The sequence below is a fragment of the Choloepus didactylus genome, chromosome 1 (assembly GCF_015220235.1).
Source record: "Choloepus didactylus isolate mChoDid1 chromosome 1, mChoDid1.pri, whole genome shotgun sequence".
NCBI lineage: Eukaryota > Metazoa > Chordata > Mammalia > Pilosa > Megalonychidae > Choloepus > Choloepus didactylus.
This window is the reverse complement of record NC_051307.1, coordinates 88,649,585-88,667,113: the sequence shown is the minus strand read 5'-3', so window position 1 is coordinate 88,667,113 and position 17,529 is coordinate 88,649,585. Positions and strand designations below refer to the sequence as shown.

General features: G+C 40.5%; 1 protein-coding gene across 1 annotated transcript in view; it reads left to right on the top strand.

Moving 5' to 3' along the window:
* The first annotated feature begins 1,691 nt into the window (after positions 1 to 1,691).
* Positions 1,692 to 17,529, top strand: part of ILDR1 (immunoglobulin like domain containing receptor 1) — a 32,437-nt gene continuing 16,599 nt past the window's right edge. The window contains 1 exon segment of the mRNA XM_037836652.1: positions 1,692 to 1,800. Within this exon segment, the coding sequence (XP_037692580.1) occupies positions 1,707 to 1,800 (94 nt within the window). The 5' untranslated portion in view covers positions 1,692 to 1,706.

Below are 17,529 nucleotides of genomic sequence, written 5' to 3'. Positions count from 1 at the left end.
CCCTTTTGGTCAAGGAGATGTTCTCCATCCCACGATGCCGGGTCTACATTCCTCCCCGGGAGTCATATTCCACGTTGCCAGGGAGATTCACTTCCCTGGGTGTCTGATCCCACGTAGGGGGGAGGGCAGTGATTTCACCTTTCAAGTTGGCTTAGCCAGAGAGACAGGGCCACATCTGAGCAACAAAGAGGCATTCAGGAGGAGACTCTTAGGCACAAATACAGGGAGGCCTAGCCTCTCCTTTGCAGCAACCGTCTTCCCAAGGGTAAAACTTATGGTAGAGGGCTCAACCCATCAAACCACCAGTCCCCTATGTCTGTGGTCATGTTAGTAAATGACTTCACTCAATAATATATTAGAACATCTTTCCATATCAGATGCTCTTTTTTTAATGACTGCATATTACTAAAGCCTAACATTTTGAGAGATGAAGATTGGAAAGGATAGGGGAGTTCCCAGGCAGAGAAAGTGGCATAAGCAAAAATAAGATAAGATGCAAGACCCAAAGACCAGGGTATATTTGGGGAGGGGGGAACCCTGGGTTCAAATTCTGCTCCCCCATTGCTCAGTAAGCCTGTGTCCTTGAGCCGCTTTCATCAGCCTTGTTGAATCTAGGTTTCCTTATCTGGAAGTGAGAGTTATAAACTATCGCTTTAGGACTGTGGTGAGAAGTAAAATGAGGTAGTGTGTGTAAAGCACCTGATGTGTAAGGATGACATTGTGGATGGTCTTGAATGCTGCTAGTATCTTTGGTAGATTCTGGTCACTTTACTTTGTTGAGTACCTGAAACTTCATTATTTATAAGTTGTTCTTTAGGACTTGGGTAGAAATTGTAATATAGAAACGAAGTTACTTTGTATGAACATATATACTGCTTATCGATACAAACTATTTGACTCAAATCTGTTTGTTTTCCAGTGTTAGGAGAATGGTTAAATGAAGTATGACACTTTCATAAGATGGACAATCTTAAATTAATCTTTATGGCAACTTTGAACTAAGGGGATATGTTATCTTCTAATGTTGAGAAAACTCAAGAGTCCAAAAACAAGAGACAGTATGATCACACCTATGTAAACAAATATATTTTTTAAATGTCTAAAAAGACATATACCAACACTAACAATGCCTATCTATGAGCAAAGGGAGCGGGGTTTTTTTTTGTTTGTTTGTTTGTTTTTATTTCCATTAATTTATACTTCTCTAAATTTTCAATAATGAGCAACTGCTACTTTTATAATTGGGGAAAATTAAATCTATTTCTTTAGTTCATAGCCTACATGCCTACATCTTTAGATTCTGGAAAACCTGAGCAGGTATTACCCGTGAACTTCAGATTATTGTCTTTCTAGTGGAAAAACAAATTGTTCTCCACCCACACATGAGCGAATGGAAGTTTAACGCACGCAATACCCCCCCCCCCCCACAACAAACACACACACAAAGTTGTAGCCAGATAATTCCAACAAGGAGAGGAGGAGAAATGTGGAAGGAGTGAGATTTCCTGAGAACTTCTGGAAGAAAAGGTGAAACTGTCCGCAGGAGACAGCGTCTCGGAGAAGAGCGGAGTGCACCTGGCGGCCTGCAGAAGGGGCGGGGCCCAGGTTGGAAAAGCGGCCGCGGTCCTCGGCGAGCCGGGGGCGGAGCAGGAAACCGCGGCAGCTCCGTGCGGGAGGCGGAGCCTCGGTGAGCGCACCAGGTGGGGATGAGCCCGGCGTTACCTGCCCGGGGCTCGCAGCGTACCTTCCCGCCGCGCTGCACCGAGAAAGGGGAAACCGGAGGGGTTTCTTCTACAAGAGGTGCGTTCTGGGGCGGCAGCTGATGAAGAAAGACACGGTGCTCCGAAGCCCCTGAAACTGAAAGGGGCCCGAGAGACATGGGCCCCGAGCTGCCTGCACCTTGGCTGCTATTCCTCACCTGCCTCCCAGCAGGTGAGCCCTGGGAAAAGTGGACTCACCCTGGGCCCATGCAGACAGGAAGCCATTGTTGCCCGGGCCTTGCAGAACTGGCCACAGGCAGGGCAGTGGAGGGCTGGGCTCTTAGGCGGCTCTTGGCACAGGTGCGGAGGTGCGGGGACTAGATCGAGTTTCTGTCTGTGGGAACCTGTTTTTCTCTAATAGCCCCGGCCCTTCAGAAACAGGTGCAACTAAGAAAGCAACTCAAAACGTCTGAGTTTCCCTCTCCTGCAGTCGTTGGGCACTTGTTGGTCTCTAAAGCTGAATTGATAGGGCCAGAAACGCCACTCTTGAAATTCCTCTTTATTTTTTCCCTTCATCTGATACTTGCTTTTACGTTTTAGATATGGTGACATTCAGACTTGATGAAGTAGGCCCAGAAATGCATTTATTTTATTCCTGGGTGCTTATTATGTACCCTTGGTATAAAAAGGAATGTTCAGTATGATTCAGAATGTATTTTACAGACCAGCAATGTGTGGCTCTTTGTTCTCCAGTATTACTTTTCTACTTTCTATCTACCCACTTCCTCAACTTTGCTCCTTGCTCATTATCTCCCCATCAGATGCCAACCATCCACCCTCTCCTTCATCCTCTTAACCTCCTTCCAAATCCCCTGTCTGCTTTGGAAAGTGTGAGGTATCTCAGTGTGTCTCTTGGAAATATGTCAGGAGTGTATCCACATGAGTGAAACCAGGTAGAAAAGGACGACTGAGTGGTGGAATATGCAGGCTCCTTCAGCCATTTTAACTTAGGGTGTAGGCGTGACTTTAAAACAAAAACTTTTAAGTTCTCTTGGAAAGTCAGCCCTGTGTAAAGAATTTATTTTGTTTTACTCTTTTTTTCGCCCTCTTTTAAGACTAGCTGCCTTTTTCAGAGTTTGCTCACAGATCAATTTGAGTTTAGTATTTTTCTGATGGAAACCATGTAATATGAAGGTGCAGGCAGAATTCTATTTTTACAATCTTGATAGGACATGAGACTTGCTCAGGTATAACCAAATCTCATTCAGCCAGGATTCTACAATAACTTAAGAAAAGTTTAATGCTGAGAACAAAAAGGAGGGAGGATTGACAAAAGGCAGGTAAAGAAAATCAGAATCCCCAAGATCCTCTGGATTACAATGTTTTCTGCAGGATGTAGGTCCTGTAAAATTTAATGAAGCTGACAAGTCTAAATGTTGTGCACTCCAACATTTCCATGTACAGAGAAATGGACTAAACCTCATCTAAATTGAAGTGCCTGAAATTCCACCAGAGAAGTCACCAGCATAGACTATGAAAGCAAATTCATAAAGCAGCCCACAGCCTTGCACAGCCTTCTCTCCTGTGTCTTGCATTGTCAGCTCACCCTCAACAACTGGGGATTTCCGAGGCTGCTTGAGCTGCCTTTTCAGGAAAATAGAGGTCTTTGCTCACCTCTGCCTCAGGGTCTCCATTCCCAGAATTAGGGCTTTGCAGCCACCTAACTTAATAGAATAAGAAAAAGAAGACTCATAAAGATCCCATCAGGATATAAATCACAATCCTTAGGTCACCATCATAATGCTTTAAAAACTGTCCAATTTTTTAAAGAATATAGAGCACTGAACGTTTTTCAAGTACTGTGATTATACCCAAAGAGTATTTTCTTACAGTAAGTAAATTGCTAAAGGGGCAGAGGTCTCAGAAAGCAGACTCTGGATGTTCATGAGCCAGCCATACAGTGTTAGTAGCCAGGATGCTGAAGAAATCCAGTAATACTGACTGCAGTGTTGGCTGGCATTCTTTAAATGGAACCCAAACTGCACGACACAATTGAGAATCAGAGAATGCTGAAGTGAAAAAGTCCTAAATGAATAGCTAACCTCCCTCTTTCATTTCATAGATGAGAAATTGAGATTTTAACTGTTTTCACTGCAACACTGAGGGGAAATAGGTATGTTAGTGGATATTTCCCCTGGATATGGGTAGGAAATGTAAATAAAGCCTTTTCAACTGTTTAATATTGGTTTGGATTTGCATCCAAGTTGTTTTTGTGACACTGGGCAAAGAAATTAACTGCTCAAAGCCTCCAGTAAATGGAGAGGACAGTAGTACATATCTCATAAGGTTTTTGTGTGGGTTAAATGAAATGAACGTTTTAAAACACTTAGTGCCTGGAACGAAGGACTCAATAAATGTTAGCCATTGGGATAATAGTAGTCATTATTTAGAACCAAGTAGGTTTTATTTTTAAAGCTAACATTAAAGAAACAACGTAAGCTTCCCTCACTCCTCCTTCCCCTACAGCTAAGGAACTGTGAGATAACTGTCACGTGACTATCAGGTTGGCCTCCTGAATCTGCCTCTTACTGATGTGATTTTGGACAAATTACTTAAACTCCTTTCATCTAGAAAACAGGAAAAATTCCTGACAAGCCCCTCCCCAGCTTACCACCTCCCTGCCCACCACTACCACCACTGAGGCCAAGGGTTGTTTCTTGAATGAAGATCAAGAAATGTCTGCTCAGTGTCTGCAAGATGGTCACCACTCAGGAAATGCTAGGTCCCTCCCCTCTCCCTCCACCTCTTTATTTTTAAACTTCACTTCCCAAAATGTATCTAATACCAGACTGAAAATCAAGCTTCCTCTCTCTGCCAGTATCTATTGCATCAGTGTTTTCAAACTTTTTTTTCACAACTTGTAAGAAATAGTTTACATTGTGACCCAGTACACACATACACACACACATACACACGCATTTATAAAATAGAAAAAAATGTTCACAAAAAATCCTTTTAAAAGTTCTGATAAATAACAAAATTGACATCAACCATGATTTCCATTAACATTTAAATTCATAGAAAATAATCACCAAATTGCAATATTAAATGGAATATTCCAGTAAATTGATTTCCTCAAAACCCACTGCAGATTGTGATGTGCACTTTGGAAGACCCTGTATTAGAATGTGTTCATTTTGTTCCATGACCTTGTTCTCTTCTGTTTCTAAAGAAAAGTCAACCCAATTTTCTGGTTACAAAGTGTAGGTTTGTAGTGAAACTCAGATTTGAGCACTCACAAGTTGCTAGTTGGTGTGGCTTGGGGCCTCAGATAAAGCCTCTGAGGTCAGAGTTCTGTAATGTTATCACAGTCTGTACCCTCTGAGCGGTGTAGAAATCAGTTGTTGGCAGGCTGTTTTTTGTTTGTTTTTTTATTTTTTTTCTCTAAAATTTTTACAAAGAAGTAATTTTTATTACACAAGTAGTACATGCATACTTGCTCCTTAAACAAAACAATACTTTAAGGTGAGGCTAAAGTCTGTTTTGACCATCCAACCAGATCCCCATACCTCAATTCTTTAGCATTATTGCCTGATAGGTCTTGTTGCCTTCATTCAACCTCAAAGTTTATTCTTGGAATGAAAGTTTTGTGTTCGCCCAAATTCTAAAAGGTTTTGTGTCATTTGTGCCATTGTGAATTTTTTTAAAGGTCATAGGTGTTAACTTTCAAGTCCATACAGCTGTCAAGCTGTATTTTCATTCTTTGGGAATCAGCTGACCTTTAATAAAGGACAGGATTCTTAGAGAGCATTCGACTAGTAATTCCCACTTGCTGGTGGGGATGGGGATGTGGGGGACCATACTGAAGACTTAATAAAACCTGATAAAGCTCCCTGATATAGAAGACAATAAAGTGAAATTTCTCAGGGCAAAAGAGTAATGGGGTGGTAGATGGGAGATGGCCCACCCAGCTTTTCTCCCTTGTCCCAGTGGTGGTCCCTGGGATGCCTGCCTAAAATCCCAGAGCTCAACTGAAAACAGGAAAAAATCACTCCTGGCCAGTTTTACAGATGAGGAAAGCTGGGTCCAAGAAGTCATGTGTCTCAGGCTGACACAGTGAACTTAGTTTGAGAACTGGCACCAGAATCCTGATGTCCTCATGCTTAGAGCACTGCTCTTTCCCCTGTTTCATACTGTGGAGCAGGTTTGTTTTGTTTAGTTGAATCCTGGCATGCAGAAATAGAAACAGAAGGACTGCCCCGTGGATGTCTAAGAAACACTAATTTACTGAACATCTTGCCCCAACAACAGTGAAGTGGAATGAGGGTGCTGGGTAAATAATGTATAGTGCACTTGGATTTTTCAGCATAATAATTTATTTCATTATTTTAATTCCTTGGGGGAGGGGGGATAATAAAATTGTCTGTTTTAAGAATTGGGAAGACTGACCAAGTCATATCTGTCTCTAGTCCTTATTACTGGATCTCCCAATCTGCAAATTCTGGTGTAAGATGGGGTCGGAAGAAAGCAGCTTTGATACCACCTTCGTTGCCCTTGCCCGTTTAACCACTGAGTTCTGTTTCTTAGTCCCAGGATCTGCCCTTCTATTTCAGTGATGACTCACACTGGCCTACTTTAAGCTCTTTGTGTCTATGCCTGCTACCTTTCTCTGTTTCCATCCATCCTCCTCCCAGCTGATTGGCTAACCTAGCTGAGTTAAACTTTCCGAACATCACTTTACTCTTCCCTCCAAGAACCTCTACTAGCTCTTTGGAATTTAAAGCTTACAAATTCTGGTCTCACTAACTTGGGTATCCTTATCCCCACTGATATGGACCATGCCCTTGTTGCACCCCCCACCCCCACCCCCACCCCGCAACACACACTGTCTTCTTCATTGCTTTCTGTCTGGCCATACTAGAGAGGGATAGAGAGAGAGAGAGAGATTCCAGAAATATCTGAGAGATAAACTGAACTTGATGATTAATTGAACTTGATGATCAATTGTCTATGTAGATGGAGGGAGAGATGATTCCTGGTTTTCGGTCTTGCCTGTTCACTGAGATGGAAAACGTGGGCAAGGACTAGGCTTGTATGGAAGGATGATGATTTCAGTTTTGAACTTGCTTAAGAATTTGAAACAACTAAGAAAAGATATCATGAACATTTGGATATGCAGATCAGTCCAGTCTCTTTATTGTTCTGTAGTAGAATTTAATATTTGAAGTTCTCACAGTTTCTGAGGAACTCTATAAAACTTATCTGTGTTTACTTGTGTTTTGTCTGAGTCTCCCATCGACAGTATAAGTTCCAAGAGTACAGGGAGCTTTTATCTCTCGTTCACTGCTGTATGCCCACCATCTAGAACAGCGCTTGGCTTATAGTAGGTACTCAATAAATATATGAATGCCGAACCCCTGAAGGTCCATGCATAAAGAAATTTGTCATTCTGGTGAACCCAAATTTGCACGTGTTCAGAGATGAGTACATAAGGCCAGAGATGAGTCACTGACCTGGGTGACTGACTTTGGGAAACCCCTGACCATCTGCATGTCAACCAGGTCTTATTGTCCTCTCCCCCTAATCACCAAAGGAATGTCCAGTTAAAACCACCTGAGTGGCTAATTTTTTTCCACCTTGTACACTGTCAAAATTTTTTTAAGATTGACGTTTTCCCCTGTTGGAAAAGTTGTGGTGAAACATGGAACTGTCACACATTGTTCATTAGAATAAAGATTTCTTTCCTGAAGTATCTGTTAAAATATAAAAGGCTTATTTCCCTTGGCCTAGCAGTCTCATTTTGAGAAATATGTCTTACTGGAATAAAAATATGCATTTGAAGAGATACTTGTATAAAGATATTCACTTCAGTATTGCTTGTAATAGTGAAATGTCAGAAGCAACCTAAATGTTTATCATTAGGAAAATGAACAAATAATTATGGTCTATCTGTGCAGTGAGTTTCCATGTAGCCACTAAGAAAGTTAGATCTATAAATACTGATAATAAAACATAATAACATATCATTAGTTTGAAGAAAAAAACCGAAGTTGCAGGCCAGTGATATGATTTTTTTTTTTTTTAAAGCAGCATAAGAAAAGGTTTGGAGGGGTGAACACCAATTTATCAGTCGTAGCTATTTCTGGAGAGTGGAATTGGTGACGAGGAACTTTTTACTTTACAACTTTTCTCCATCGTTTGAAATTTCTTACTTTTTATGTATTTTATATTAAAGAAAAAAGAAACAGGGTTTCCATCCAAAATAGTTAAAATAAATTTGTGAGTGTTCCTTAAATTCGTGAATAGCCCTTAAAGAGTTTAAAACTCAACCATTTAGCAAACTTATTCAGAAAGCACTGTGGTATCGTGGAAACAGGGTAGGCTTTGGAATTTTAGAGGTCTAAGTTTAAATTTAGCTTTACTACTTACTAGCTGTCTGACCTTAAGCAAGTTGCTTAATCTTCCTGAGGATCTTACTCATCTATAAAATTGAGATAAAGTAAGGCTTATCTCACAGATTTCTTTTTTTTTTTGCAAAGTTTAAATGAGACGATTTATATAAAGTGACACTACTATGCCCCAAAACATCGTAAGTCTCAATATGTGTCAGTTCCCTTCCCAGAGTAGCCACGTGCTTAACACCATGCTCAGCTAGACCCTTGTTAGGCATGGGATACCTAGATGTGATTCCTACCCACCCCCCACCCCCACCCCGCTCCTCCATCTCCTTTCCTTTCCCTGCTCTCTCTCCCCTACTGCTTCTCTATTACTACTCACTGCCAGTCCTTCTTCCCCTTGATTCTCATATTTGCACTGTTATCTAAGGTAATGTTACAAGTACTGATGGCAAACAGACCGTGGGAGATAGCTTGCTCAGAGGTAAACTCTGATAGGATTGAAGCTGTGTACTCTTTGTTAACCTGCTTAGTGGAGCAGGAGTGTTGTGTGCTTGAAAAACACTTGGGAATCGAAAACTTCTGTCACTGTCAGCCCCAGACCTCTGCTCCATTCTGGGACAGGCCATGCTCTACCTCCCTGCCTGCTGCCACCTTGCAAGCAGGACATTTCATGTGGAAAGGGAGGGGAAACGCCATCCAGTTCTCTGGAAACAGATCTTAGTTAAAAAACAAGTTTTGCTCCTGTATCCCTATGCTTTGTGGCTAATATATTCTTAGAAACTGTAAAACATCTTTCTCATAAGAAAAATAGATGAATAAATAAATGTACAAAGAAATGCATGAATTTGGGAACACATGGCATTTAGTTGTAAAAATACTCTTTCGTGGGTATGTTTTTCCTTCCGCTTTAATGTAAGATGGTACTCCCCACCCTGCACTGCAGTGTAGTCTTGGAAAGTACCTTATGGTGGGAAAGAGAGATTCCCCTTACCCTTTCCTTCTTCCCATGTGCTTTAATGTATCATCTGCAGTTACCTTTCTACCCCTAAAGGACAGAGGAGGTAACCTAAACACAGATTTTAAAGCCTCAATGCATTAGCCCATTTTGCAAAGAGAAGACAGTGATAAAGAGTTTACATTTGTATCTGCATCATTTTTATTCTTTCAAAATGCTTTCACATGCTGATCTAGGTTGAGATCAATCTCTTAAGGTATGCAAGATAAGTACAAATGATAATAGCTAATGTTTCTGAGTATCTACTATGTACCAGGCACTCTACTAAATGCTGGACATTTATTATTCATTAACTCCTCACCACAGCCATATGAGGCAAGTATCATCATCATCCCAATTTTGCATTTGAAGAAACAACTGTATTTTAGAAATAATGTCAGGTCTTTTAGCTGATGGGGGGTGGAGGCAGAATTTGAATTCAGGATGCCAGGGTACAGACTTAGAATTTGCAAGAGAAAGCAATAGGGTCCCCCCAGGAAATCAGGTGGCAATAACTAGGGAAAAGGAAGTGTCACAAGATGAAGGAAGGCTGAGCAATTGAAAACAGATTTTTAGAATTTGGAAACTTGTTGAGCACCGTTTAAAAGAACAAAAATGCAACCAGAACATTTATAATCAGGGGATTTATCTTTTTGAACCTATTCATGTTTTCAGCCCAGAATCTGCTGCTTTTGATCTCTGCTTTAAACCTTTACCTGCTTAGTGATGTACATACCCAACATGGTTAGTTTTACATAAAGGTTGGAGATTCAAGGAAAATAATGACAGGAGACTTTTGCCTTAAAATGGGATGTCTTGCCACTTCCTTTCTCTCCTTCCCATTCTGGAAAATCCTACTGCTTTCTGAGAGTCTAACTTGCCTGCTTGGGAAAAAATTGGGTTTTGGTGCCAGCAAGACCTGAGTTCGAATCCTGATGCAGAGACTTATTACGTATGTGATTGGACACATGGGGGCTTGGTATTATGCTCTGAACTTCTGGCCCACATAGATGAGCAGGGATGATATCTACCCTAGAGGATTGTGTGAGGATTAAAGGTAATGTAAGTATATTGCCAGGTACACAGTAGAGATACACAGCAACCACTGAGAAGGAAGGAGCAGAGTTTGCTGGGTTGTTCACTATCTCTTCTCCTGGGGCCTTTCTTCACTCTCCCTGTGTGTGTGTGTTACCAGCAGGTGAGAGTTTGGGAGTGAAGGTCTGAGAGCTGTGCAGGATGCTGTGGGGTTGGCAGATAACCAGGGAGAATATGAGTTAGTTCATCTACATGGTCAGAACATGTGGGAACCTGGCATATTTTAAGGTTCAAGAAATTCACATAATGGATGGAATAGAAGAGAGAAGGAAAAAAAAAATCGTACCCAGGTAGCAAAACCAGTGCTGGCATTGGTTGAAGTTGAATTGGGTCACCCCAAGCATGGTTTGTGTAAGGGAGCTGACTGTATTTGATTGTGAAAGTGATCGCCCTTGTTCTCATTCCCTTCTCTCAGGGTGTCAGATTCAGCAGTCTTCAAAGCTGCCATGAAACTTCTGGCTCCAACCAAATTTTCTTTTTTGGCCCATAGCAACCCCCTTCCCCCCCACCACCTCAAATGCTCCACCTCTATACAAGTAATGTTATCTAGAGTCCTTTTAATAAGCTGCTACATGTTGAATTATTCATTCAGCCAAATAAAGAATGTTCAAGTTATTAGTCATGTTGTTGGAGTGACTGCTGCCAGTTGTATTTTAATTATTGCTCATATAATGTGGCCCCAAGCTCCAATTATTTGCAAGCTTATGAATACCAAACATTTGTTGGCAAGAGAACTGCTGAGGGGTAAATTCTTTTTTTTTTTTCCAGAATTAACACAAGATTTTATTTAGAATGCCAAATTTTTAAAATTTCTTTCTATGTAGTTTTTTTTATGCAATTTTTTTTGAGATTTATTCACTTACCAGACAATCATCCAAAATGTATAATCAGTGGTTTATGGTATCATCATATAGTTGTGCAATCATCACCACAATCACTTTTTGAACATTTTCATCACTCCCCCAAAATAAATAAATAAATAAAAATAAGAATAAAAAATTAAAAAGAACACTCAAAGCATCCCATACCCTTTATCCCCTCTCCCCCTATTGTTTATTTATTTGTTTGTCTTTATTTTCTTACTCATCTCTCCATATACTGGATAAAAGAAGTATCAGTTGCAAGTTTTCAGAGTTACACAGTCACACTGTAAATCCTATATAATTATACAATCATCTTCAACTATCAAGGCTACTGGACTGCCACTCAACAGTTTCAGGTATTTCCTTCTAGCTATTCTAATGCACTATAATTTAAAAAGGGATATCTGTATAATGCATAAGAATAACTTCCAGAATGACCTCTTGACTCCATTTGAAATCTCTCAGCCACTGAAACTTTATTTTGTTTCATTTTTCTTCCCCCTTTTGGTCCAAGAAGGCTTTCTCAATCCCACGATGCCAGGTCCAGGCTCATCCCTGGGAGTCATGTCTCATGTTGCCAGGGAGATTTACATCCCTGGGAGTCATGTCCCATGTAGTGGGGAGGACAGTGAGTTTACCTGAAGAGTTGGCTTAGAGAGACGACATCTGAACAACACCAGAGGTTCTCTGGGGGTGACTCTTAGGCATAATTATAAGTAGGCTTAGCCTCTCCTTTACAGGAATAAGTTTTATAAGGGCAAGCCCCAAGATCGAAGGCTTGGCCTATTAAATTGGTAGTCCTCAATACTTGTGAGAACATCAGGAATTCCCCATGTGGGGAAGTTTAATATTTCCACATTTTTTTCCCCAGTCTCTTAAGGGGGCTTTGCAAATACTTTTTTATTCTCTGCCCGAATTACTCTGGGATGTATTGTAGCATCACACTAACTTGTACAAACCAACAAGATCTCACTCCCTATTCAGGGTTCCATATAATCATGTTGTTCAAATAAACTGACCATACAAGTTAAATTAGATAGTGTGCTTCAGAAGATAAAAATTTTGCACAAATAAAAATCTCTTCCTTTGGTCTCACACAGAAGTTGAAGTTTTAAAACATACAGTCAGTATTGTCCTTTACCCTTCAGTCTGATTTGCCTTAGTCCTAACCAGACCAGCTTCATTCATATCTCTAATTGAAGTCTGATCTCTTTTTCAGCCTTTTTCACAGTTGCTGTATGGGGTAATGCTGACTTCCATAGCTGCAGAACTCTAGCTCTGAGACTCAAGTATCACACAAATACCCAGAGTTCCAGGGAGCAACCAGTTTATACACAAACAGCTCAGCATCTCAGAATTTAGAAATAACCGTAACTACTCAGGAATAGATGTGACTGCTGTCAGAGCTTACAATCTAGGATCCTTTACAATAAGCCTTCCCCTGATAACCTTGAATTCAATTCTCAGAGTTTGCACATTATATTTAGTCCATATTTGTGAGGTATTAATAATATTTGTTTTTTGTTTCTGACTTATTTCACTCAACATACTGTCCTCAAGATTCATTCACAACTTCATTCCTTCTTGCAGCCACTCAGCATTCCATTGTATGTATTCAGCACAGTTTGCCCTTCCTTTCATCAGTCAATGTACCCTTAGGCCACCTCCATCCACTGCAAATAGTGACTACTGCTTCCATAAACACCAGCATGCAAATGTCCATTTGTGTCCTTGCTTTCAGTTCTTCCATGCATATATCTAAAAACAGGGTTGCAGGATCATATGGCAACCCTATACTTAGCCTCCTGTGGCACCGCCACACTGCCCTCCAGATGGGCTGCATCAGTCTACTTCCCCACCAATAGTGAATAGATATATCCCTCTCTCCATATTTTCTCCAGCACTTGTATCTTTCTGTTTATTTTTTAAACTGTTTTATTCACACACCATACAATTCATCCTAAGTAAACAATCAATGGTTCCTGGTATAATCACATAGTTATGTATTCACCACCACAATCGAGATGAGGATTTTTCCATTTCTTCCACAAAGAAAGAAGAAGAGGAAAAAAAAATGAAAATAAAATAAAATTAAAAGGTGAAACAATGGTAACACCAAGAGTCCCATACCCCTCCATAATATCCCCCTCTTATTGACATTTAGCTTTTGTATATTGCCTTTGTTACATTTCATGGCAGTAAATTACAATGCTACTGTTAACAATAGACTCTAATTTGCATTGATTTTACTTTTCCATATACCATCCCCTTTTCAACACCTTGCAATGCTGACATTCATTTGTTCCCCTTCATGTAAAAACATTCTTATCTTTGTACATTTAATCACCATAATTGACCACTCTAGGTTTTGCTAAGTTATACAGTCCTAGTCCTTATCTTCTCTCTTTCCTTCTGGTGTCATACATGCACCTAGACTTCCTCTTTCAACCATACTCACTCTCAGCTTTGCTCAATGCACTTACAATATTGAATTACCATAACATAGTATTGTGCTATCCATTTCTGGATCTTTATAATCAATCCATTGAACATTCATTACCCCTTCAGCATCAAATGTCTAATCTCTATCCTCTTTCTATCTCCTGATAATCTGTGTTCTCAACGTTAACTCTCAAAGTTCACTCATTAATGTAAGTTCATGTTAGTGTGACCACACATTATTTGTCCTTTTGTTTCTAATTTCACTCGACATAATGTCCTCAAGGTTCATCCATGTTGTTACATGCTTCATAACTTTATTCTGTCTTACAGCTGCGTAATATTCCTTTGTATGTAAATATGTCTACCATTTTGTCTTTTGGATTTTATATGTCATAAATTATTTTTTCTTTTTCTGTCTCTCCCTCTCTTTACTCTTACTGATAGTTTTCATTTTTACACTCTTCTCCAAAACTCTCTCTCCTGTCTTTTCCTATCCACCTGTAGTGCTTCCTTTAGTATTTCTCGTAGAGTAGGTCTGTTGTTCACAAGCTCTTTCAATGTCTGTTTGTCTGAAAATATTTTAAATTCTCCCTCATTTTGAAGGACAGTTTTGCCAGATATAGAATTCTAGCAAATTGTCTTTCAGTATCTTAAATATATCATAACACTGCTTTCTTGCCTCCGTGGTTTCTGCTGAGAAATCCGCACATAGTCTTATTGAGCTTCCCTTGTATGGAACGGATCACTTTTCTCTTGCTGCCTTCAGTGTTCTCTCTTTGTCTTTAAACTTGAGAATCTGATTAGTAAGTGTCTTGGAATAGGTCTATTCAGATCTATTCTGTTTGGGATATGCTGCACTTCTTGGACCTGTAATTTCATGTCTTCCATAAGAGTTGGGAAATTTTCTGTGATTATTTCCTCTATTATTCTCTCTGCCCCTTTTCTCTTCTCCTTCTGGGACACCCATGATACATATATTCATGTGCTTCATGTTGCCATTCAATTCCCTGGCACCCTGTTCATATTTTTCCACTCTTTTCCCTATCTAGTCTTTTGTGTGTAGGATTTCAGGTGTCATATCCTCTAGTTCACTAATCCTTTCTTCTGCCTCTTCGACTCTGATGTTGTAAATCTTCATTGTGTTTTTCATCTCTTCTGTTGTGCCTTTAATTCTCATATGTTTTGCCATTTGTTTTTTCAAACTTTTGAGATCTTCCTTATGTTTGCCCAATATCTTCTTTATACCCTTCATCTCTTGTCATATCTTCCCTCAACTCATTGACTAGATATTTTTAATTGACTTAGCATGTTTGTTTGAACGTCTTTAATTAGTTGTTTCAACTCCTGTATCTTGTTTGAAGTGTTAGTTTGTTCCTTTGACTGAGCCATAGCTTCACTTTTCCTAGTCTGACTTGTATTTTGTGTGTGTGTGTGTGTGTCTAGGCATCTGGTTTCTTTGATTAGTTTATTCTAGAGGTTGTTTTCACTGGTTTACCTAGGGTTTCTTGTTGGTTGGCTTTGTTCTCTATCTGTTCTTTGGCATTCAGTTCAACTTACTCTAGACATCTACCATAGTTTCTGTTTAACTGATCAGAATTTTTTGGCTCTTGTTATTCTGGTTCTTGTCCTGTCTACATGGGATTTCTTTTTTCTTTTTTCTTTTTTTTTTTTTTTTTTTTTTTTGAGGATGGTTTGCCTGCATATGATTGATCCCAATCAGATTTGCCCAGACCAGACAGGCCCAGATCTCAGGAGGAGGGTGTAAACAGTATCAGGTTTCCCTGAGGATGAGACCCAGCATGTTTTCAGAGTTTCCTGTTATGCCTCTAGACTCTGTGCTTTTCCTATCCTGCCCAGAAGGTGGCATTTGTCAGCCTGCAGCTCCTCACCTGTGTAAAGAAGTGCAATGCCTTTAATTCTCAGCAGACCCTGTTTCTGCCAGGGAGGTGGTTGAGACAGAGGTGGAGGTAGAATGCAAGCTTAAGCTGTTTCTGCTTTTTTATTTTCCAGCCCCTAGGGTCTGAATTCTCTGAAGGAGGGCTGCCACTTGAGCTGGTTCCCATGCTTCACTTTTCCTGGGGAAGATAAGCCCTTTAGGGAATTATCTCCTTCACTTGACTCCTTTGTCTCTCAGACCTATCTTAACTCCGCCTTTGCCTGGGTCAGCATTGACAATTGAGAATGCCGAAGGCTTTTTCTGAGCTACTTAGAATAGTTTAAAAAAAGAAAGAAAAAAGAAATTCTCCTTTCAGAGCTAGTCTGTAGCCCCCAAGTTTTGCCAGTCAGGAGCCAGAGTTGATATCTGGATCTAGGTACCCCTTTTCTTGGGGCACTGTCCTTATCCAGTATTCTGAGCTCAGTCAACTCCAAAAGCCTCTGTTTTTTATTTAATTTATTTAATTTTATTTATTATTTTTTTCTATCAGCCCCACCTCCTCTCTGCTGAGAGAGACCTCTTGAGTTCCTTTCTTGCTTTTTCTGGATTTATCTTTGCTCATAGCTTGTATTCAGTAGTCCAAATTTGTTAAAACTGCAATTGGAGCTTGGTTGAGCTACCTTCCCTTGTTCCTGGTAGAGACTGCTTCTTTTCCCCAAAGGGGAGTGTTCCAGTTCAGCCTGCTATGCCAGTCAGAGGGGCAGTAGCTCCACAGTTTGGGGACTTTACTTAGAGTTCTAGGCTGCAATGTCAGCCATTCCACCCATGCCAGACTGGCATACAATGTGTCTGGTCATAGATATCCCCCAAGCAGTTGTTCCAAAGAGTTCCTGATTATTTACTAGCTGCTCTGGAGGACTGAAGGGTAGAACCTTGACTCAGTACCTCTTTAGAAAATAAATGACCACAGACAAGTCACTTAATTTTTGCAAGCCTCAGATTTGTTGGATATGAAGTAGGCGGAGCTTATCTTCTCCCAGTGATCACATTTAGTGTATCATATTTAAAATATTTTGTTTAAACCACAGATCAGTGTTTTCTCCTCTATTCCAATCTTTACAGAGTTACTGAACAAAGCAAGCCAGTGTTATCAATGGCACCCATTCATTGTCAAGATCTTACCTGTGGCTGCCTCCATTGTTTAGTTAGAGCTGTGGTAAGTGAAAGCTCCAAGGTCTATTTCAGGTCACTTCTGAAACAAACACACAAACAAAAAAACAGAAAACCCCAAAGGAGTGGAGAGTGAAGGGGAGCAAGAATAAAAAAGCAGAGTGCAAAATAATCTATATTAGGTATTAGATGCTGGTCACTGGCCCTTCTGTTCTGAGCAGCATAATTTCTTAGAAACCTACAGATAGTACAGACAGCAGCTCTTTTCCCCTCAAACTAGGTTTATTCTCAAAATGATGTTATTTTTCTATTCACTGCTGAATAAGGATGTTTTCCATTTTCTTAAAATTACCGCTTTCACACTATTACTCTTCTTCAGAAAAGCCTTCAGTAATTATCCATTAACTAGAAATAGACACTGGATTGAGATTTAGACTCCACCCCCCACCCCTGCCATCAGCCTCGCCTTACTTATCTTGTCTGTCTCCCGTACAGCCAGATTCTCCAGCTAGGTTGGGTTCTTCCATGTTCCCCAAGCAATTCCCCCTTCCTGATAAGGGCCTTTGCTCATTCCTTTCTTCTTCCCTGGAATAATTAGTTTCCCTGCCCCTGCCGCATCGCCCCCTCCCCTCACCCTTACTCCACCCCTTCTCATTGTAATCTTAATCCTGCCTGAGTTTAAGGGTCTAGTTTATGTTTCTTCCTTCCATGAAGCCTCTCTCTGCACTTCTGCAGCTCCTTCAGCATGGCTCTTATGGGAGCATCCTCATCACAACCCAGCCCTGGAGACAGGTTGGTCATCTCTGGGGTCCAGTGCCTGTCTTTAGCAGCATTGTCTGTCTCCATGGAAGTGAGCAAATGGATGTAGTTGTCCATCCAGAGGCCTCAGAGGACTGATTTATGAGGACTGTGGCCAGAAGGTAAGGCAGGACCCAGGACCATGTGGCTCCAGCCATCGAACCTAGCCATTGGCTCTGTAAGGCAGTGACTT